General features: G+C 35.9%; 2 protein-coding genes, 1 long non-coding RNA gene and 1 pseudogene across 3 annotated transcripts; 3 read left to right on the forward strand and 1 right to left on the reverse strand.

Annotated features, from left to right (window-relative positions):
• Positions 1 to 504: 504 nt before the first annotated feature.
• Positions 505 to 1,308, forward strand: LOC122088253. The gene is made up of 2 exons (XR_006143025.1): positions 505 to 806; positions 948 to 1,308. It is a non-coding gene; the product is annotated as an uncharacterized LOC122088253 (long non-coding RNA).
• A 5,797-nt stretch (positions 1,309 to 7,105) lies between these two features.
• Positions 7,106 to 8,436, forward strand: LOC122089516 (VIN3-like protein 2). Its single transcript, XM_042659268.1, has 2 exons — positions 7,106 to 7,745; positions 7,832 to 8,436. Exons 1-2 carry the CDS (start codon positions 7,328 to 7,330, stop codon positions 8,434 to 8,436), a joined length of 1,023 nt encoding a protein of 340 aa, XP_042515202.1. The 5' UTR covers positions 7,106 to 7,327.
• A 4,977-nt stretch (positions 8,437 to 13,413) lies between these two features.
• LOC122089517 lies at positions 13,414 to 16,893 on the forward strand (annotated as a pseudogene).
• Positions 16,894 to 19,719: 2,826 nt separating this feature from the next.
• LOC122088715 (ubiquitin-conjugating enzyme E2 D1-like) lies at positions 19,720 to 21,959 on the reverse strand. The gene is made up of 3 exons (XM_042658036.1): positions 21,663 to 21,959; positions 20,797 to 21,098; positions 19,720 to 20,151 (listed from the first exon to the last, which is right to left on the reverse strand). The coding sequence occupies exons 1-3, from the start codon at positions 21,745 to 21,747 to the stop codon at positions 19,921 to 19,923; spliced, it is 618 nt and encodes a 205-aa protein (XP_042513970.1). The 5' UTR covers positions 21,748 to 21,959; the 3' UTR covers positions 19,720 to 19,920.
• Positions 21,960 to 23,806: the final 1,847 nt, after the last annotated feature.

Raw genomic sequence — 23,806 nt, forward strand, 5'->3', positions numbered from 1 at the left:
CCTAAAATTTATCATGGAGAAAATAACTCTTCTAGGTCTAGGTCTAGGTACTTTCAAATTTTTTTTTTTTTTATCAAGCACCTTGACGGAGCCATCCATGGGTGTCCTTCCTTTCTTCTCCTGCATTGATTGTTTGGCAACGATTTAGGCTTCAATGAGGAGTTCTTTTTCATAAGGAACATCTACCTACCGACGCTATTATATTTTAATGTGGCAAAGTACACAATGCTCGATTACCACATGAAAATATTTGTTTGAAAATCATCTCTCTCTCTCTCTCTCTCTCATTTCAAATAACCTCTCGATATTCTTGGGGTAAGGCTGCGTAATTCTCTCCCCCCCACCCCCACCTCACACATGAACTCATGAAGGAGCCTCGTGCACCCGGTACACCTTTTCCTTTCTTTTTCTCACACTCACTCATCTAGATTTGGTTATGAAATCAAAAAGTACACAACATACTTTTATTCCTAGTGCACTAATGGTTGTCTTGTAAAGGCAAGCGGTGCTGGAACTTCGTCTCTGCAAGGCTTTGATTGAGAACCGAACCTACTTCTTAGAGGACTGTCCTCTCAAACTGTATAAGATGAGAGGCCCTGGCCAAGCTGAACTTAAGCCTCAACCATAAACCGTCCAATTCTGACTTCATCTTAGGAGCTTCAAAAGTTTCTCTACAAATACCACTCCCCATAAGCAGGGAAGGAACTAACCAAAAAGCACTCAACATCAAAGAGGATTAGCTTAAGTAATGGCAAAGTTTTCATGTACCTCCTCCTTCATTCTTGCCATCATCCTTGTCTTGTTAGGTTTGCTCTATTATTATTCTCCATCACTTCCAATTATATATTCATAGCTCTCTGTTCATTATGGTTTGCAATATTAATGATAGCTTAAAATTTTCATTATTTGTGTTGGTGATGCAATATTGAAAAATGTTTATTTTGCAGTTTCATTGTTAATGATGATGAAAGTATACACACAGCTGAATTGCGTATCTTTATTCGATCCAAATGGCTGCAATCTCTCGATTTGTGTGCGACAAGAAATTTGGTGGGGTGGGGTTTTGTTGTTCACTAGCTTGTACTTAATGTGGTTGACTACATGGAGATTCCAAGCAAGCATGAACCTGAGGATCCATGCAAAAATATTGACGGGGTATGACTAATTATAATAAGTGCCAGCTGTCAACCTGACACACCACTACAAATAAGCCACATGGTTATAACGACAGACTATAATTGATGTTGTAGTCTCTCTCTACATGTATATTTGATGTTGTCAATAAATAAAGTATTATTGGGTTTTTTACTTTCTCCACTCCAATGTTTCATTCTCCCTTTTTACTTCAAAAAATTGTGATCTGATAAACTTTTAATTACCTTCTTAATTCGTGGTTTAGAAGGATTTTTTTTGCCAACATTCCGACATAAAATCACTGAATCCCAAAACTTTATTTGCTTTCTACCCCCAGTGAAAAAAAAAAAAATTTGCTTGAGCTTGGGCATTGCTCTCTGGTTCTACGAAAGCTAGCTAACCAGGAAAATAGAGGAAAATGAACTCATCAGGCAAACCTAGCCTATAAATCAGTGGCCAGATTGGTGGATTTCGAATGTTATATCTGATCTGACTGTTAAATTAATTGAGTACTCCTTGAATCATCACCGAATGATTCAGCCTAAGGGCAACAATGCAAGAGAAGAGGGTGGTATGTGCATTTGTCGGCATTCTGATTAATGATCCCCCAAGCTTGGCAGGTCAGCTTGTGGAAACTTTCATGGGTTTGATCTCCAATAAGAAGAAACCAGTTTCCCAAAACTTTTGTTGCACTAGAATGTTGCATTAGCCTTGTAAGTGAATGTAGGCTCAGAATCAATAATTGCGAGTAGTTGATCTAGTTAAACAAATTAATAATCATCGATCTTTAGCTAGTTCTTGAAACAGAAGAATTGAGTCTCTTCATTACTGCCCCTAGTTGAATGTTTATGTGTGTGTGATCAAAAGGTACCTCGCATCGAAGTCAAAAAGAATTATGTTAATCTGAAGGCCAAAAAGACCAGTTATTGCACTCTCTATATTGCATATCCAAAAAAAAACAATTGAATCTCTTTACATAGTCTCTGACTGAATATGTGTGCTCCCTATTGGTACCCTCCAGGACCACTTATGCACAAGCTTAATTCTGATGCCTCTCTTAAAAATGCTAAAGGAGGTATTGGCTTTATCCTCAGGAATTCTCATGGATTTGCTGTCTCAGCCATTTCAGAGCCTTTATACTTCAATTCTATTCTCCAAGGAGAAGATCTAGCCTTAAGAGAGGAGTTGTTACAGGCTATTTCTGAGTGAATTGGGTCTCATAAAGCTGAAGTTGATAATGAGGAGCTTGTGAACCTGCTCAACCTAAGACGATTAAAATCCTCCAATTGAAGCTGTGAGCATCACCCAAGATATTAAACACTTGGCTCCCTACTTTGAGCCTTTAAATTTCTCTCATATTTCTAGGGAGATTACTAGCGTGGTTGACTCCCTAGCCTGGAAACCCAGTCCTATGCGTGTCAGACTGAATGGCCAATTCTATCTGATCTTTTAAGATAGACTCCTTGCACTTTGCATGCTTTAATGAATGAACTTCTTACACCCCCCCTCCCCACCAAAAAAAAAACAAGAAAAGAAAAGAAAAGAAGAAGAACTATGCCTTACAACATGTTGACTGTCTTTGTGATCTAGAAACAAAATCTAGCCTTCTCAATCTATCTAAAGGATAAACAAGATTGAAAGCTAGCAGAAATAAATTTTTAACAAAAAGAGAAGTACAGAATGGACCAATCTCTTCAACCATGCACTCTCTATCGCTTAAATTCTAATAGATCTTAAATCCAAATGCTTATACTGAAATCTAGCTGCAGTTATATAACAATAGAACTACATGTGTAGCTAATCCACTATATACCAATTTCATACTATAAAGCAAGCATTAGCATTGAAAATCATTCAAAATTGCAAAGGAAACTATAGGCACGTCAGAACAAATACCATAGATCCAAGAGTCCCAAAAATTTCCATTAAGAAAAAAAGAAAAAAAGAAAAAGAAAAAAGAACCTCCATTATATTCATGTGTCTTCTTAGCGTACAAACTTATTGGAACTTCCTTTAGTTCGAGATGAGTGAAGCTTCATCTCTGCTTGGATTGCTTCATTGTCGATGACCTCATCAAAAGAGGTAACCGGGCATTTGGCAGGGCTTTGATTGAGAACTGAACCTACTTCTTTGCCCTCTAAGACCTTATAATAACCAGTTTCAGAAGCCAGGATTGGGTAACCAACACCTAGTGATCCTTGTTGAATATAAAGACCAGCTTTCCATATGGGCGGCCTCGGCCAGGCTGAACCCAAACCTCAACCTTAAACCATCCGATACTGGCGTTAGGTTAGAATTTCTCTACCCTAAGAGGTAAAGACTGGTTTGTCTGATTAAAACCGAAACTGTGGTCCCTTGGAGTTTGATACCTTCAAACACTTGCTTTTACTTGATGGCGATTGAATGTTTTCATAAAAATCAGCAATAGTAGATGATTTCAATCAAGTCCATAATATGTGGAGTAAGAATAAATTTAATGGCTGCAACCTCTTTAGAAACATTGTCAAATTGATTGTCTTTAATTAGTTTTCTTGAATCTCATCAATCTTGATTGGAGTATTGTTTACTTATTCAACAATTGAATCATAATGTTGCTTCTAAGGAAGTCAATGAAACTCCTCTCTAATATCATTCTTTCTCTTAGAGTAAGTTGCTTCGATTTCTTACCACCCCTCTTGAATTCTTTTTGTAGTTTCTATCAAGTAGTTCTACAACTCCTCCACTAGGTTGATCACATGTCAAATTGATCACCTATACACGATAAATAGAGGAATCAGAATTTGGCTCTAATACTGGATAATGTAAGCTAATCCCCCACTAAATTTTCCTGGTTTAAGATTAGTTTTGCATTAAGAAGTTAAATAATACTAAATAAAAATAGTGGCACTCATGCCCTTTCACGTTTCAACTCTTTTGTTTCCTTATAACATCATGGTTGAAAAAATTGTTGGAGGTTTTTGAAACTTCTAGGAGAATCCAAAGAAAGAAGATATCCTTAAATTGGCAATCTGACACATGTAACAACTCTAATATTTATCGTTTTAGTTGATTCATTTAATAGTTTGAAATCTATAAAACCCTCACTTGTTTTGGGTTTTCTTCACTTCTCTTATAAGTTCTTTTCTTAAATTCATTACCATGCTCATATCATTTCCTCTTTAAGTATCGAGTTGAAAACTTGGGCTTTTCATCCCTCCACTGCAAAAAGAGTTGTAAAAGGGTTTTCTTCAAAGGTTTTGCATTTTTTTGTTTATTGAAGATAAATAGAGGGGAATTTATAAGCATGGAGCAATCAATCAAAGTTAGTATTCTTTTTTAATTTTTTTAATTTTTAAAATTTTTTTTTTAACTTTAACAATCTTGTAAAATTGTTGTATACTGCTTGATACACTGCGATTGCAATTTATTTGGCTCTAATACTATATAACGTAAGCTAATCCCCCACTAAATTTCTTTGGTTCAAGATTAGTTTGCATTAAGAGGTTAAATACTACTAAATAAAAATTTGTGGCACTTATGCCCTTTCACGCTTCAACGGATCTTTTGTTTCCTTAACATCATGGATGAAAAAATTGATGGAGGTGTTCGAAACTTCTAGGAGAATCCAAAGAAAGAAGATATCCCTGAATTGGCAATCTGACACATGTAATGGCTCTAATATTTATCGTTTTAATCAATTCATTTAATGATTTGAAATCTATAAAACCCTCACTTGTTTTGGGTTTTCTTCACTTCTCTTGTAAGTTTTTTGCCCTAATTCATTACCATGCTCATATTGTTTCCTCTTTAAACGTCGAGTTGAAAACTTGGGCTTTTCATCCCTCTACAGCAAAAAAAATCTATAAAAGGGTTTTCTTCAAAGGTTTTGCATCTTTTTTGTTTATTGAAGATAAATGGAGGGGAATTTATAAGTATGGAGCAATCAATCAAAGGTTAGTATACTTAACAATCTTGTAAATTTGTTGTATACTGCTTGATACACTGCGATTGCAATTTATTTGGCTCTGATACCATATAACGTAAGCTAATCCCCCACTAAATTTCCCTAGTTCAAGATTAGTTTTGCATTAAGAAGTTAAATAATACTAAATAAAAATTTGTGGCACTTATTTCCTTTCACACTTCAACGGATCTTTTGTTTCCTTATAACATCATGGTTGAAAAAATTGATAGAGGTGTTCGAAACTTCTAGGAGAATCCAAAGAAAGAAGATATCCCTAAATTGGCAATCTAACACATGTAACAGCTCTAATATTTATCGTTTTAATCGATTCATTTAATGGTTTGAAATCTATAAAACCCTCACTTGTTTTGGTTTTTCTTCACTTCTCTTATAAGTTCTTTTCCCAAATTCATTACCATGATCATATCATTTCCTCTTTAAGCATCGAGTTGAAAACGTGGGCTTTTCATCCCTCAACTGTAAAAAGAGCTGTAAAAGGGTTTTCTTCAAAGGTTTTGCATCTTTTTTGTTTACTGAAGATAAACGGAGGGGAATTTATAAGCATGGAGCAATCAATCAAAGGTTAGTATTCTTTCTTTTTAAAAGGTTAAACAATGCTGCTTGATACATTGCAACTGCAATAGCTTTCAATAATATCTTGCCAAAGCTACTATTTTTTAACTTCCTTTCAATAGTTAAGTGCAAATATATTCATTTGGATTTTATAGCCTAGCTAACAATTGCCAATGTTCGCTTCCTGTAGAAATTTCAATTGCCGTGGGTTCTTTTTCATCCTAAAAAACCTTAAAAGTAAACATTTTTGTTTTAGGTTGGTACAGTAGATACATATGTATAAGGAGGGATATGAGAAAGTGTAGAAAAAGAGTGGTGCAAATTATACTTGCATGTGTACAAGATTCCACTTCTCAAACCACTCCAACTTTGACAGTATGAGGTGATGAGCAAAGAAGCCCCATGGAGAAGCTGATTAACTCTATGTCTAGTTCTGGCACTGTTTCAAGTACCTTGGAGCATGTTAATAAGAAAATATGAAAAAGGAACTTGAAATTACTTTATCTTTTTCCTTTTTCAGGGTGAGCGGTAAGAATACCAATTCTGGAACTCTTCTCTATATATATCAATTTTTTATTCCACCAACAAAGTCTTATTACATTTATCAAATAAAATTTAAGAAGGAAGAAGCAGTTACTGAGGAGACATTTGACCAAAGATGACCATTTTACTCATAAATAGATCTCCCTGCTCTCTTTTTTTTTTTTTTTCCTTCGTTCTTTTTGATCTTGTTCTTCCCTTGGTCGACTGAGTTCTTTTGGTCCTGATCTAGATCTTGTAAGATCTCATTTATTCATGAATAAATCTTTGACAATGGGTTTGCCCTTTCAGGTTATGTCACAAATAAATCAGGGAAAAGGAAGACAAATGACACAATTCATCATTCACTATCCAATAGTGAAAGTGATTCCAAATGGAGATAGAAAGACAACTTGTTTCAGCAGTCTGCAGTACAAGACAATTTTCCCCCCAAAAACAGCATGGAAGGGCTCTTTGATGCCTCGATGCATAAGAATTTTGCTTGGAGAGCTCCCTTGAGTCCAAAGGATGCATTCTACAAGAAATTTTGCTGTGTTTGTCACAAATACGACAATCACAAGGATCATAGTCTTTGGTTGACTTGTGGATCATATATAGGTAGTCTAACCAATTCATGTTGGATGTCATGCCACCTAGAGTGCGCTCTTAAGGATGAAGGAAACAGAATCGTAAGAAATGCCCCCTTTATGAAATTGGATGGCAATATCTGTTGCCTCTCATGTGGAAAAGTTAAAGAAGTGCTGAGGTAATAAGCTCCTTAGACCTAACAAACTTTTATGTTACAGTAAATTTTTTAGCCTGCAGACACATTACCATTTAAACCTTGAACTGTGGTGAGTAAGATATGACCATAAAACTAGCAATCTAAATGGGGTTTATACAGTCACCCAGTTATGGAAAGGAGCTGGTCTGACATGGGCATCATACTCTTCTAAAAATTCAACCATTCAGCAGAACAGGTTTGGTGCCTATAGTTATAATTTTATTATTCATCATCCGGATCCATATTTAACTGAATATCACGAATCCCAGTTTGAATTTGACCAAATCATATTGAGATAGGAACTGACTCCCGAGTTAGTTGATAGATTATTGTCTTACTAGTTACTTTTTTAATATAGAATTGTTTCTGTGATTATGGTGTGTTTGTGGTCACAGTTCTCCTTTACTGGGATTTACTGCCATTACTTGTTCTCAACACACACCTTTCCTAAAATCCTTGTTGTTTTCTCTAGAATATTGAGAAAACAGTTACTGGCTGCCAAGTATGCAAAGACAGTAAATATACAAAGTCATCGGATATCCCTGAGCCAGAAGATACTACAGGGAATTGAGAAATACAAAGGACTTCAATTGGTTGTTGATGCTGCTGTAAAGAACCTTAAAGGAGTTGGAGGAGATTTAGAAAAAGCATCAGAAGAAATGGCAAGGGGAATTGCTGATAAGCTTGATCACATACATGTGATTCAAAGCATATGTGCTTCAGCAGTAGCAGCCATTGATTTCATGCTTTCAGGTGTAAATTACAATCATAATGAACTGAAGGATCCACCAGGTAAGCTGCTTTTCTTTCAGTTGTTAGAATTTAAATCTTAAGACTAGTGCCACTGTATTGGTTTGCTGATTTGAATCTCTTGTCAGTTTTCTGCATCCAGTTTGAAGAAGTCTCGCCAACATCCACAGTCATCATACTGAAGTACGAAATTGGGAAGTTTGAGAACTTCCTAGGTTGTAGACTGTGGCATCGGAAGTCCACTTTGGCAGACTATCCTAAAAATCCTACCTACATGGAACTGCAGCCGCGGAAAAGATTTCTGCTTTCCAATCTTGATCCATCAACTGAGTACTTTTGCAAGGTCTCAATCTTTAGCATTACAGGGGAGGTAAATGCATGGGAAGCTAATTGGAAAACACGACCATTGTGGGGCATAAGCAATGATGATGAATGCCCTCCAACTGCTCCACACAAATCAGATGGGAACCTTGAGATTTCAAGTTTGGTTCCAAAGAAACAGTGGACTAAAAAAGACTATGACTACTGCATAGAGGTCATAAGATTGTTGGAAAACAAAGGCTATATAGAAAAGGACTTCAAGGTGAAGTTTCTCTCATGGTTCAGCCAAAGGGCAACAATGCAAGAGAAGAGGGTGGTATACACATTTGTGGATGTTCTGATTAATGATCTCCCAAGCTTGGCAGATCAGCTTGTTGACACTTTCATGGATTTAATCTCCACTGAGAAGTAGAATGCTGCATTAGCTCTGTAAGTGAATGCAAAGCTCAGAAAGAATATTGGGTGTAGTTGCTATTGTTAATCAATGTAATAATCAATTATTGATCTTTAGCTAGTTCTTTGTGTGGTTTGTCTGTGTGATCTAGAAACAAAATCTAACCTTCTCCTCAGTTTATCTAAAGAATAAACAGGATTGGAAGCTTAAAGATAATTTTTTTTAACAAAAATAAAAGCACAAAATGGGCAAATTACAGAGTTAATGGCTATATCAGAACAAATATCATATATCCAAGAGATCCAAAAATTAAAGTCTACTTTGACTTACAAAGTTAATGGAACTTCCTTTAGTTGAAGATTTGAGAAGCTTCGTCTCTGCTTGGCTTGTGTTGTTCATCGATGGCCTCATCAAAAGAGGAAACTGGGCATTTGCTAGGGCTTTGATTGAGAAATGAACCTAAGTCTTACTTCTTAAAGAATAAAGAGTATAGTTTCAGAAGACAGGATTGGGTAACCAACCAGTGTTTTACAAATTGGAAAATCGGATTGGTGAATAGGCCGATTCATATCCGACACGATTTTAAAACCCTGTAACCAACACGGCAACACCCAATGATCCTTTTTTTGGTGGTGTATTTTGGACCATTTTAACTTTTTATCTTTTCGATGGATTTGTATGGATCAGATCGGTATTAGGATCAGTCTCGGATGATATCATCAACTTGATTCGGGTGATTCTAACCATTGCAATCCGATTTTCAAAACCATGCTAAGGACCAAGGTTTTAAAGCTTGAGATCGGTCTCACTAGACAGAATCGGACCGGATCAAATTAGTTTACCCTTGTTTTTTTTTTCTCCGGTTCATTTTACCCTTATACCTTACCAGTGAATTAGTGTCAGATCAGGATTGGCCTCGATCAATACTGGTCCGACTTTAAAAACTATGCTAAGGACTAAGGACTAGCTAACTCTTTTATCTAAGTGGCCCTAGCCAGGCTGAACCTAAGCCTCGACCCTCAACCATCTAGTATCAACATCAACTTAGGCACCATTTGACAACATTTAGTTTATGTTGTTTCTGTTTTTTCTTGTTCCCAGAAACGAAAAAACAACCTAAAAAACATTTGATAAAGTTGTTCCATTTCATCCGTTTATAGAAACATAAATCAAAATTTATGCCTATTTACAATTCTAGAAACGACTTTGACAGACTTTTTTCGTCGTTTCTAGAAACGAATTTGAGAGGAAAAAAAAGGCTGTTATGCCCCGATAAATCTCTCAACTATTTAAACCTAGAAAGATGCAATCGAACCCTCTCTCCCTTTTGGGCATCCGATTATATTATTGGGGTTTTTAGTGGCATTGTTTCTGCAAAAAAACATTTTGAGAAAGAAACAAGTTTATCAAACACCAAAAAATCCGTTTTTGTTTCCAAAAATTTGAAAAGCCGTTTCTGTTTCTAGACATAGAAATAGCAGAAACGTTATCAAATGGTACCTTAATATTGTAATGGACCAATGGCTATGGGTTTCTGTTTGGTTTTTGTAGATCAAACATTCTATCAGTTTGATTTGGTCTGACTTGAAATATAAAAAGTAAAAAAAAGGGACTAAAATCAACCAAACAGACCATTTGACACTCCTACATCCAAGTTTGGAGCTACTTACAATCTTATCAATCAATTGCAAAAAAAAAAAAAAAAAAAAAATCAAATCCATCTTATCAAACGAGATCCTCTCAAGTGCATCAAACCCTTCAGCACAGAGCTGGGAGGCACTTGGGATGCATGCCCCAATGCTACCAATCTTCCGATGTGCGTTGGGTGATTGGTGCATTTGAGAGGGTCCGATCCATGGATTTCATATCTTTTTCTTACATAAGTAAATAAGCTATTGACTTCCTCATTAGTAGGCTGTTAAATAAACCACTGTGTTATGGCTAATTAGCTCCTTTATCAAATATTAATGAAACCTTTCTTAATAGAGAACCATATTTTGGAATGTTTAATACATGGCTGAATTAAACAAAGGCACAGACATTTTTTGCATCACAACCATTAAATTGGGGATGAGGGTCTATAGTGCAACCCCCTCAACCCATCGACAACTTTTGTGCATGGTCGTACACAGTTGTGAACAAAACCTTTCTTATTTAACTCTCTTTTAGGTAATAAAATCTGCATTTAATAAGTAATGATCTCCAAAGTTTTCCTATACATTTCATGTAGACATTGCCAATGCTTACTTATTTCACTATTTCTCCTATATGCTATATATGGATTTTCTTTTTCTACACAATCCATGCAAAGAGGCTTCTCTACATGGTTTAGCCTATTTCAGTCATGTGCAGCCCCCTTGGATTAATATGCATCAACTTTGAGTCACATCTCGATCATATGGTATATTGTATTAGATTTATATGCCTGCAGTCTCAACAATTGAACCAATGCTACACTAAGCAGCCAAAGTTGAATTATCAACAAAATTTAAGACCTTCAGCCAAAATTGAACTGTCAACCAAATTTAAGACCCTACATATATCCGCATGGGAGAATTACATGCTACTTAAATTTCCCAAATTGATACACAATATGTGGATAACATATCCATGATATTAATTGAATGCCCTAAAGTTGCCACCCAAGGAGATTTTGGGTGGTCAAGAGAAGCCTCTCCTACAAAGGGCTATGGAGTAGGTTTTTTCCAATTAATATATCCAAGCAGAACCCAAAAAAATTATTGTCATGTGAACATTGAGTCTATCATTCAGATCAAAGAAGGAATGTGAAGCCAAGCTCTCCTACTCCATCCAGAAAGATTTCTTTATATATAAATATGAGAAGGGTACTTTGGTCAGTGGAACTCAAAAATCAATGATCGGGGGTGTACAGATGGTATTTTGGACATTTCATTGAATAGTGGGGAGTATTTGGTAGTCAATTACTCTCGAGCATGTCTTGTTTGTAGAGCAGAAAAAACTTTTTCCTACAAGGGCAAGGGCTCTCTGAGTCTAAGGCATACACTACGACTCCTCAAATTCAATATTATATTAAATTTTTAAGGAGAGAAATACAATGATTTAAAAGAAAAAACAATGTAAGGGTGTAGTGTACCCTACTTGTTTAGAGAACCCTCACTCCCTATAAGTACGGAGAAAAGATCCTCATACTACCAATGTTGGGATGCTTCTCGAACAGTCTCATATTATGACCACATGGGCGCCACATTGACAATACCCTCTCCTCTATGACCACATGGCACCCTATTGGCAAAATTGTTTACCAAGTCTTGATTGGTGTGGCATGGGAGATCCCCCTACATGAGCAATGTGGGAAACTCTTGCCCATAAGTATTATTACCATCTTTCTTTTAGCAACATACAATGAATCTTTTTTTCCCTCTTAAGAAAAATATGTAGCAAATCAATAAACGGAAAAAGATCACTGCTAGTTTGGCACATGCTACGCCCAGATGAGTGGGCCTGAAAACTCCGTTGTGCCCTTCCCCCGTCGTGTGCTAAAGATGCTCCAACACGCCTTCTCATTGGCCCTGTGCATAGGTGTTACATATGTCAAACTGGCAAGGTTCTTCTACCCATCAATAAATTTGTGGTGAATTGTCAATGAGCTGTCAATCTCTTCTTTTAGTCGAAATGATCTGTCAATTTCTTTTTTTAGTTGAAATGAGCTGTCAATTTTTTTTTTTAGTTGAAATGAGTTGTCAATTTTAATTATTAAATATATTGCCTGAGTATTATTTGTTTAATTATAAATAGCAAAGGGTCTTAACACATGTTGTTTCTCTACTATCAATTTTTTTTTATCAAGTGCCTTGATGGAGTCCTCTATAGATGCCCTTCCTTCTCTTGTATCAACTGTTAGTCAATCATTAGATTTCAATGAAGAATTCTTTCCCATGAGGTTCCTTGGGTAAGAAAATTTTTACCCCAAATTTGATAATCATTTTCTTTGTGTTCCGCTATAATTTTCCCCGTTTCTGATAATGTTAGAATATCATATATGTAAAAGCATTTCTCATTTTAGAAAATCAACAAAACGCATATGATAGGTAGGAATTAATTTATCAAAAGTTGTGGATATTGCTTCTCAGTTGGTTAAATTCTATTTCAAGTTAGGTAGATATTTTTGTTAGCTAGACAAATTCCTTCATTAATTATATGACGTTTTAATAGCAATATTGGTTATTTCATTATTGTTTTGTCCAGTAAAGGATCAAAGATTCTTTTTTTTTTGGATTGCCCTTCTCATTGTTATTGAGCCCAATTTGCATTTTTATGCTTAGCATCACCCTTCTTTTGTTTTCCATTTTTTTCATTAAATAACCTTTATTTACCTAAATAAGGCTTGGAGTCCTGAGACTATGAGAAGTTTCTTCAAGCAAGTAGTTAATTACAGATGTATCATATTATGTAGGATCTCTGGTGGTGGTTCGAATGTACCAAGGCCCAAGATTGGCCTACCAAGTAGATTTCTGGCTTTCAATTTAACCCTAGTTCTATTAGGACACGACAGGCCTCAAGATGGGCTTGGAATTCAAATTGTCTGCAGTGAGCAGTGAGGTGCAGTGAGTATCCAACAGCTGGGAGGGCCCGTGAATGCTCATTGCACCTCACTGCCACACCGCAGACGATTTTGATGCATGGGCTTGGGCTAGTCCACAAACATCATGATCTAAAACATGTAATATCAAATAGGTTATGTACTGCATTTAATTATCATCCTAATCTAGTGTATAGAAAAGACTTGATTATTTGTAATTTCGCCTATGATTTGCTAAAATATTGTTGTTTTTCATAACATATTTCATTGTGGACTTTTTTTTTAAGCAGGAATTTACCAGAAAATTTCAAATGCTCGACAAGAAAAGACATGGAAGATAACGATTTCCGAAGGATTGAGACATATGAAGCAAAATATAGAAAACTATACTATCGAATCAATGGTTTACCAGGGTAAGTTACATGAATCATCAATCTTTGTTTTATTTTTTAAGGGTCGATGATAAGAAAAGGCAAGAAATGATAGTAATGATACATCAAAACTTCACTTAAAACTTATATTCCTTCATTCGAATCGACTGTTGAGAGTTCTTACCTATTGAAGACTTAATTTCTAGTAAAAAGGGAATTCAAAACTCTCTTGTAAATTCCAATTTCCAACTTGAGCCCAATGATATTTATTAAAACTAGTAGGGGAACATTTTGTTTTCAGTCTAGAACAAAATTGATAGACCTTCATAGTAGATGGTCCACACTTCTCAAGAAGGCAGAGAGTGGGGGATTATCAAAGAATGGGAGGGGCTAAAGCCACCAAACTAGAGAGACACATAACCTCAAGAGACTCCAAAGACATGGACTTAACTAACAAATAAATGGGAGACACAATAGAAAGAAATTGAATCGAAAGAAAAAGGATAAATTACACAGACCTCCCCTGTTTTATTGGGTTGGGGGAAAGGGGGGGGGTGCTCTATGTTCTATATTTGGTTGTACCTTCTTATGACATGTATGTGAGTGAACATTTGGGTATGCAAATTTTCTAATAGTTTCATGTGTTGTTATTAATTGGTCAGATCCTACAAATATTGATGATTCATTGGTGATCAATGATATGGAAAATTTCAAATAAAAAAGGTACTTCAGTTTCTAAACAAACAATGGGGATTTTGCAGGTTTGATTTACTCTAAAATTTTCCATTTCCAAAGTAAGAAAAAAAAAAAATTGTTGTGATTATGTTACTTTTGATAGGAAATATTGATGGAGACAACTGTCCATCACCCTTGGCCATCACAGTTTTGTTCCTATTGAATAGAACCATAACACTAGCACTCTAAATGAGACTTATACAGTTACCCAGATATGGAAAGGAGCTGGTAGATGGAGTGATCCAAGCTCAATAATGTCTTGGTTGATAGCTTATTGTCTTACTAGTTATTTCTTTAATACCAAATTGTTTCTTTCACCAGTCTTGTTTCTGTGATATATTTGGTATGTTTGTGGTCACAGTGCTCCTTTACTGGGGTTGCATTTTTTCCTACCATCACTTGTTCTAAATCCTTGCTTTCTCTAGAATATCGCGAAAACAGTTATTGGCTGCCAAGTATGGAAAAAGAGTAGATGTACGAAGCCATCGGATATCCCTGAGCCACCAGACAAGGAACTGAGAAATACAAAGGACTTCAATTGGGGGGGGGGGTTGATGCTGTAAAGAACCTCAAGGGAATTGTAGGAGATTTAGAAATAGCATCAGAAGAAATGGCGAGGGGAATTGTCGATAAGCTTGATTGCAGACATGTGATTCAACGTATATGTGCTTTCAGCAGTAACAGCCATTGATTTTATGTTTTCAGGTGTAAATTGGAATCATAATGAACTGAAGGATCCATCAGGTAAGTTGCTTTTCTTTCAGTTATTAGAATTTAAATCTTCAGACTAGTGCCACTGTAGTGATTTTTCTTATTTGATTATCTATCAGTTTTCTGTATCCAGTTTGAAGAAGTCTCCCCAGCATCCAGAGTCTATCATACTGAAGTATGGCATTGGGAGGTTTGAGAACTACTCGGAAAACGCGAGCAGCCATGGAAAAGATTTCTGCTTTCCAATCTTGATCCATTGACTGAGTACTTCTGCAAGGTCTCAATCTTTAGAATCACAGGGGAGGTGGATAAATGGGAAGCTAATTGGAGAACACGAGCATTGTCTGACTACTGCTCCATGCAAATCATACAATAACCTTGAGAGTTCCAAAGAAACAGTGGACCAAGAAAGACCATGACCACTGCATGGAGGTCATAAGATTGTTGGAAAACAAAGGACATATAGAAAAGGATTTCAAAATGAAGTTTCTCTAATGGTTCAGCCTAAGGGCAACAATACAAGAGAAGAGGGTGCTATGTGCATTTGTGAATGTTCTGATTGAAGATTTCCCAAGCTTGGCATGTTAGCTTGTAGGACTTTCATGGATTTGATCTCCAATGAGAAGAATCCAGTTTCCCAAAACTTTTGTTGCACTAGAATGTTGCATTAGCCTTGTAAGTGAATTGTAAGTGAATGTAGGCTCAGAAAGAATATTGGGAGTAGTTGATACTGTTAATCAATGTAATAATCATTAATCTTAGCTAGTTGTATGTTTATGCATCTGAGCCAGAAGATACAATAGGGAACTGAGAAATACTAAGGACTTCAATGGGTTGTTGCTGAAAAAAAATTTAAGGGAGTTGTGGGAGATTTAGAAATAGCATCGGAAGAAATGGCAAGAGGAATTGTCGATAAGCTTGCTTGCAGACACATGATTCGAATTACATGTGCTTCAGCAGTAGCAGAAATTGATTTCATACTTTGAGGTGTAAATCTTAAGACTAGTGCCACTTTAGTGAGTTGTTTATTTGATTATCTGTCATTTTCTGTATCCAGTTTGAAGAAGTCTCACCAGCATCCAGAGTCATCAAACTGTAAGTATGAAAATGGGCAGTTTGAGGAGTCTAAGTCGTAGACTGTGGCATTGAAAGTGTAGAAACGCAACCCTAAAACGATGCAGAAGATAATAGAAAAACAAAACAAACAATGCACAAAGATTTTACGAGGTTTGGCAAGGTTGCCTATGTCCCCGGTGAGATGAGATCCTGCTTCACTATCAATGGAGAATAGGGTTACAACGCTCTTCCTCACACCTCTCCGTATTGTTTGTATTACAGAGAAAGAAACCCTCGCTACAAATATATAACAAAAAACCTTAATCCGGATTAAACTACAATTACCCTCAAATAAAAAATTCGAGCGGGGGGTTGCGCCCCCCTACACCCCCTGCTATGCAAGGAGGCCTCCTGCCCCCCTTGCAACCCCCACGGCCCGCTAACCAGCTAGTGGGACCGCCGTCCTGCCTGTCTAGGTGCTGCACCAGTACTCCTTGGATTAAACTGTGACGGAATACAAGACATCATACACCAACAGGAAGTTCACTTTGGAAGACTATCCTGAAAATCCAATCTACATGGTATTGCAGCCGCGGAAAAGATTTGAGCTATACAATCTTGATTCATTGACTGAGTACTTCAGCAAGGTCTCAATCTTTAGCATTACAGGGGAGGTGGATGCATGGGAAGCTGATTGGAAAACACGACCGGGGGGGGGGGGGGGCGCATAAGCAATGATGATGAATGCCCCTTAAGAAATATTCCAGTAGAGGTTGAACACAGAAAAATGAAGTTTCTCTAATGGTTCAGCCTAAGGGCAACAATGCAAGAGAAGAGGGTGGTATGTGCATTTGTGGATGTTCTGATTGATGATTCCCCAAGCTTGGCAGGTCAGCTTGTAGACACTTTCATGGACTTGATCTCCAAAACTTTTGTTGCACCAGAATGTTGCATTAGCCTTGTAAGTGAATGTAGGCTCAGAAAGAATATTGGGAATAGTTGATACTGCTTATCAATGTAATAATCATTGATCTTTAGTTAGTTGCTCCTATTTATATGTTTATGTATCTGCATTTTAGATACATTTTGATAAGCTCTCTCTCTCTCTCTCTCTCTCTCTCTCTCTGAGTGTGTGTGTTTTTTTGTCCCTATGTTTAAGTTAATCTGAATGACAGAAAAGGTCAGGTATTGCATTCTCTCTATTGAATGTCCAAAGCAAACAATTGAATCTCTACAAGTATACAAAATTTTGACTTTCTTTGTGTGGTTTTGTCTCTGTAATCTAGAAACAAAATCTAACCTTCTTCTTAGTCTACCAAAAGAATAGACAGGATTGGAAGCTTGAAGCACAGAATGGGCAAATTACAGCAACCATCAGCATTGAAGAAATTCAAGATTGCAAAGGAAACTATAGCTATTTCAGAACAAATATCATAGAACCAACAGATCGCAAAAACCCTTCATAAAAAAAAAAAAAAAAAAAGAAGGAACCTTCATTAGATTGGAATTTAGGGCCCGCTTGATTTTGTTTCCAGAAATGGTTTTTTCGTTTTTCTGTGCTCAGAAACAGTAAAACACCTAAAAATCGTTTGATTTTTCTATTTCGTTTCACTTGTTTTTGGAAACAGAAATAAAAATTTATGCCTATTTCTATGTCTGAAAACAGGAATGGAGAAACAAGTTTGACTTGTTTCTTTGTTTCTAAAAACAAGTGAGAGAGACAAAAATTGTGAAAAACCCAATACATCACTCGACCTACCCAAATCCCAATCTATTGTTGAAACTTGTCACTATCCAGATGCAGCGATTCCAAACTGGATGTGCGAAGCTCACAATTTCGAATTGCCTTCATCCTTCTGAAGCTCATCTCCATGAAGCATACCTGCAACTCCAATGTCATGCCTTCACTCATGAGTTGCATACCTACAACGTCGTGCCTTCACTCATGTCTTGAATTCGACTGCGCTGTTCAAAACGTCTCGAGAAACAGAAAAAATCAAACACCTTTTTGCAATTAAAAAAATCATTTCTTAGCACAGAAACGGAAAAAACCATTGTACTGTTTCTAGATACAGATACAGAAGAAACAAAATCAAACAGGCCTTTAGTTCAAGATGTGCAAAGCTTCGTCTCTTCTTGGCTTTGTTTCATCGTTGATGGTCTCATCCAAAGTGGTAACCAGGCATTTAGCAGGGCTTTGATTGGGAATTGAACCTACTTGTTAACCAGTTTCAGGAGCCAGGATTGGGTAACCAACACCCAGTGAACAGTGATCCTTGTTGAATGTAAGGACCAGCTCTTCCATCAGGGCGACCCTGGCCAGGCTGAACCTAAGCCTCAAACCTAGAGTCTTAAGACCTTCCTAACAGAAAAAAGGGTTAGTTCTCAATTGCGCTCATGTTGGCACTTGGGCACAGCCCAATTTTTATTTTTTGGTTATGGGGTTGTTAATCGGTTTGATTCCAGTTTAAATGACTTGGTTCAATTCAGAAATAAAAATTGAATCGATTATTAATTAATTTGTAATTTTCAAATCGAAACTGATTAATCAATTTTCAATTTTTAATATTTAACTGATTAAATTCTAGTTTGATGATTCGGTCCGACTCATAATCATTGAAAGAAATTGAAATTGAATCGATTAGTTATCGGTTCTAAGTTTCCAAATCAAAACATATTACTAATCAATTTGTAATTGGTTCAGTTATTTTTGGATTTCTGTTATCCGATTTATAATCGACTTAAGAATCATGCCATGTCAGCACAAATCATAACTTTTAAACCGGAAGTCTAAATTTCATGATTTTAGATGCATTGGAAAGATCTAAGTAATTTTCAACAATACGATTTTTCTTAGAGAACACACCTTATAATGAAGTTTGATTTTAGTTTGACTAGGTCAACCCTTGGGGGGCATTTTAATAATTCCTTAGGTCATTCCCTTCAAGTCACTTTAGATGGTTCAAAGCGTTATCCTTGGATTACACTAAAAATATAAATCGGGTTCTATACCTTATTGTAGGGTATTTATTCATCATTGATATACATGCCTCGAGGATGACAAAATGAAATAATTATAAATTAGAAAAACATTGTTGTAGCACATAGGAGGAAGTCAATTAATGTGAAAGACTACGCTAGAGATTGCCTCCCCCAAAAACTTGTAGGAACGTTAGACTCTTAATATAATGTTTAAATAATGATAAGAATATGATGATTTTTCCATTCATAAACCCAATTGGCCAAGGATTCAAAAGACAAGATTTTTTTTGGTAGAATTCCATTACCTAGTGGTAATGGAAAGCTCCATTAGCATATTCATCCCAAAAAGTATATTGACACCTTTACTTTGGAGTTAAGTAACATAGTGGAAAAAGTCTCTATAATGATTAAAAATTCAGATTATTGAAGCATGAAATACACCAATTGGCGAGGGGTCCCCACACATTAATATGAACAAGATTTTTCCACCAAATGTAAAGAATAAATTTCAGAGAAAAAGGCAAGCACACGATTGTAGTGTACATGTCCCCTCACAGGCTCTCTACTCTCCTCATTTAATGACGTAGGTGATATACGGATCGACACCTATTAAAACTCTTCTCCCACTTTAGGCATGTATGATAACAATATAAGACAGAAGCGAGTTGATCCCTCTCCCTAAAATTTATTATGTAAACTATCATTTTGAAATAAAGACTCCAATCTATCAGAATATGGATAAGCTGACAAATGATACCACAATGTCCACAAATCACTTCAAAGAGAAAAGGTATCTTTCTCTCTCTCTCACACTCACACAACCATAAGCACTGAGTTTCAGATTAGGAGTCCATTTAAGATGGAAAGAACAAAATTAAAACGCAGTTAAGTCACAACAACATACTCAAAATTTGGATGATAGAATGATAAAACTGTATAATGTGTCAAAACACTATTATCATCCTCTCAATATGTATTTCAGATGACCCTCAAAGCAAATCTAAAAAGCTTTACATGCTAGTCAAGAGTATGATGTAATGCTCTACAAAGTATGTTCACCAAAAGAACTAGGGAGAATCAAGGTCTTTAGACCATTGCATACTTAAATGCCCATTCCCTTGCTTTCTTGTCAAAGTTCTTCCTTTCCACACTGTCAAGATCAGCCAAAGGACCAGAAGGGTCAAGTATGGATGGGTCTGGAAGAATAGACCATATAGAGATTAACGACGACATGATAGACATGGCAGGGGTCCATCCATCTTCTTCTAGTATATCAACATAGATGTTTCCGTCTTCGTCAATGCTTGGATGAAAGATCTAAGATAAGCAGAAAGTCATTCACAAACCATTAGTGATTGTCATTCCATCCCAGGGTGGCTTCATTAGAGAGACAAAGTTGAAAGAATGACAGGAAACTCATATGACAACAATGTGCTATAAGCTTCAACAATACTAGGAACAAGAATGCAATTTCATCAGCTTGGAGGTGACACATTTGCTCACAATTGTGTTCTTTATGGAAAATCCACAATCTAATGAAGAAAAGACATAAGCATTATCCAGTCTATTATTGCTGAGTGCTTGTTTCATTAGAGGGAAGTGTAGTAAGATCAAGGTTCACTCAACAAACAGCATCAGATGATCCACAAATGGCTGGATCCGAATAAGAATTATTCGCTATCATTTCACCTAAAAGCTTGAAGTGTTAGGGAAGGGCAGCATCAGTATATACATAACACTCCCCCACAAGTGTAGGCTAAGAAGATTATATGCATGTTTTCTTCTAATCAATCAGGAAAGGAAAAAGGGAATTAACTGTTTAACTCTTATTGTGCTAACAAAATGTTGGAAGAGAACAGAGGATTCACCAGTTCTAGGCTCATTCTAGTCCTTAATTCATTTACTTTATGTGCAAAATTTCCATACTATAATGTTTGAAGTAAATTCAGAAGAGAAGTATACCTTTGTCTGAAACTTGATCTTTGGGGGACTGAAGGGATAATTTTCAGGGATATCGATAGAGAGAAAATAGATGCCATCCTCAATTGGGGTATCGGGAGGCCCCATTATTGCTGCTTGCCATTTTAAGATATCATCACCTTCAGGTCCACAACTGCAATGAGTGAAAGGATCCTCTTTTATTATTTCAAGCTCATGCTTGAGTCTGTATGTTGCAAACTCACTTTTTATCACTGGAGAATGTGTTATGGTAGTTGCAAAACTTAATTGAGCCATTTCTGTATCATCTGAAGCAGAAGTAGACTCTGTAGAACAAGACAGACAAGAGAGAAGTACAGTGACTGTATTTAATTCTCAGAGGGGAAGAAATATGACTGATGAATTCTTAAGGACAGAAGAGGCAGATTAATGAAACCAAATATTACTTTTTTAACAAAACCCAGAGAGCTCTAGGCCTATCACACCAAGCTTACACATTTTAATTGCAGATTGAATCTGTTTTCATTCTCAGAAGAACTATGCTCTGTTTAATTCCATGACAAACAAGAACTGGAGACAGAAAACTACTGAGAGTGGCATCTAACATGGTAATATCTTCTAAACAAGGAAAGAGAGATACATACAATATTATTTCTAAGTAGAAAAAGAATAACCCACATATAGAAACTATAGATAAACAGGATTTTCAAAATCAGTAGTTCAAGAAAAAAGCATATACAAACAGAATCAGAGATAATCTAACAAAATTTCACAAAACCCACCTCAAGAAAAATCAATCAAATGTAATGGATTCTTGTTTCTGAGATTCTTGCTGAAGGTGTTAATCCATATTACAAAAGAAAAAGAACCCAAAAAAAGAGAATACTAACCTAAGGATAAATTGTTGAACTCTGAATCAATACTCATCGGAAACAATGGCTTCTTTAACTCTTCTTTTTCTTCTTCTTCTTCCATTTGATGTAAATTTAGCTTGGAACTTAAAAAAGTTGAAATTCTGTAAAAGGGTTAGTTGAATATGAGAACAAGGAGGATGTTTCTTTCTCTCCCACTCCTGATGAAGTTAAAACAGAAACTGGCAAAGAGAGAGAAAATACTTTAGACAGAGAGAGACATATTGACCGCCAAGTCAATCAAGAAGGAACAAGGAAGCTTCACAAGTAATCTTTCATTCTTCATAATATTTCACAAATGCGCGTGGGACTGACGCGCATCACCATTTCAGCCCCGAGGTACAAGGGATTGAGATTCCTTGTAACCCTCTGGCTACTCAGTTTATTTATTTATTTTTTAAAATTTAAATTGCTAGAGCTTTTAATACTACTTGGTCTGGGCCAAATTGAACACAATTTAGAACTTAGGATGTCTCAAGTTTAAACCTCTTAGCATACAGAAATTTTAGCATGAAGTTAGTATCATTCAGACTGGTCAGGGCTTAAGGGTGTTAAAACACTCAAAACTCAAAAATCGAATTGAATCGAACCATTTACATCGAGACGGTCAAACCATTTAATAAATGAACCATATAATTGAAAAAGGCTAGAACATAGGGGTGTCAAAACCTAGCTCGAACCATTAAAATTGATCGAAATTGACTGATAAAATCCAAATCGAACCAACCTGATCCTTATTGGATTGGTTTTGGACTGAGGTATGTTAGGATCAACTGAAAACCGATCCAAATCGAACCGACCAATAACCAAACCGATACAAAAAATGATTATGAGATTATAAATTAGTGAATTGACCATTCATTTTTTACAATATTAGTGAGAAAATTTTTTATTGTCTGGGGAATTGTTATAAATCATTGAATATTAGGTTATGAATAGAGATAAATTGATTTGTAAATTGTAATAATGCTTCCATTGATTTCCTTGTTCATTATACAAAACTAGTTGGATAATTAAATGAATGATTGGATAATAGGGTTCATTTTGTGATTTCAATATTAGTTATCTTCTTAAAATTTGTTATCCATTGGTTTTAATATTAGTTATCTTTCCCTCACAACGATAAACCATGATTTAATCATAAATTTTAATTTTTTTTGGCCAAATCTTGTCATTATAAGTTATGAATGTAAGATTTCACTATAGTTCAAGCCCAATAATAAATCGATTTAAACCGATATTAACCCGATATTAAAAAAACCAAAATAAACCAAAACCAAACAAGACCAAAATCAAAACCGACCGAAAACCGAAGTTCCTTAACGGATTGGTTTTGGTCTCCCTCATTCTTAGACAGAAGCCGATTCAACACGATTGAAATCAAACCGAACCGAACCGACTACTTGACACCCCTACTAGAACATGTAGACGAGCCTGAACTTTTAGATCATTACTTAATTATTAAATGCAAATTTTACTACCTAAAAATAGTTTAAAAATTCAAAAAACTATAATTTGTTTGGAGAGCGTTTCCTATAAGGCAGTCTACGGCTCTACGCACTATTAGAAATAAAAAAAGTGGAATTTTAGTCATTCATAAGAGGTGGGATGGTCATTTTACCCTCATTGAATACAACTAAGTTATTAATAAACATTCCAAAATATGATTCTCTATTAAAAAAGAGATCACTACCTAATTAATACCCATAAACCAGTGGCTTATTTCCATTTATAAGACAAAGACAAGAAACTTTATTTTTTGGTAATAGATAAGAAACTATTTGGTAAGATTGTAAGTTAGCATCTAACTTGAATCCTTAAAATGGTTGGTTCAGTCCAGTCCGATCCAATAAGATGTTCAGTCTACAAAAGTCAAATCGAACCCCACAGCTATGTGTCTGCTATCAATATCTTTTATTCTCCCCTATCAGTCTTTTTTTTTTTTTTAATTGGTCCAGCCCATAATTAATTATTGGAACAAATTAATTTTTTTGGTTCAGTATGGCACGTTTAAAACGGTTCAAAAATTAAACAGGACAGAAAAAAAAACTGATCTCAATAGATTGTGACATAACCATCTTTTACATTGTCAATGTGCCTTTTCAGATCTTTTGCCATCATAA

The sequence above is a fragment of the Macadamia integrifolia genome, chromosome 9 (genome assembly GCF_013358625.1).
Source record: "Macadamia integrifolia cultivar HAES 741 chromosome 9, SCU_Mint_v3, whole genome shotgun sequence".
NCBI classification, from domain to species: Eukaryota; Viridiplantae; Streptophyta; class Magnoliopsida; order Proteales; family Proteaceae; genus Macadamia; species Macadamia integrifolia.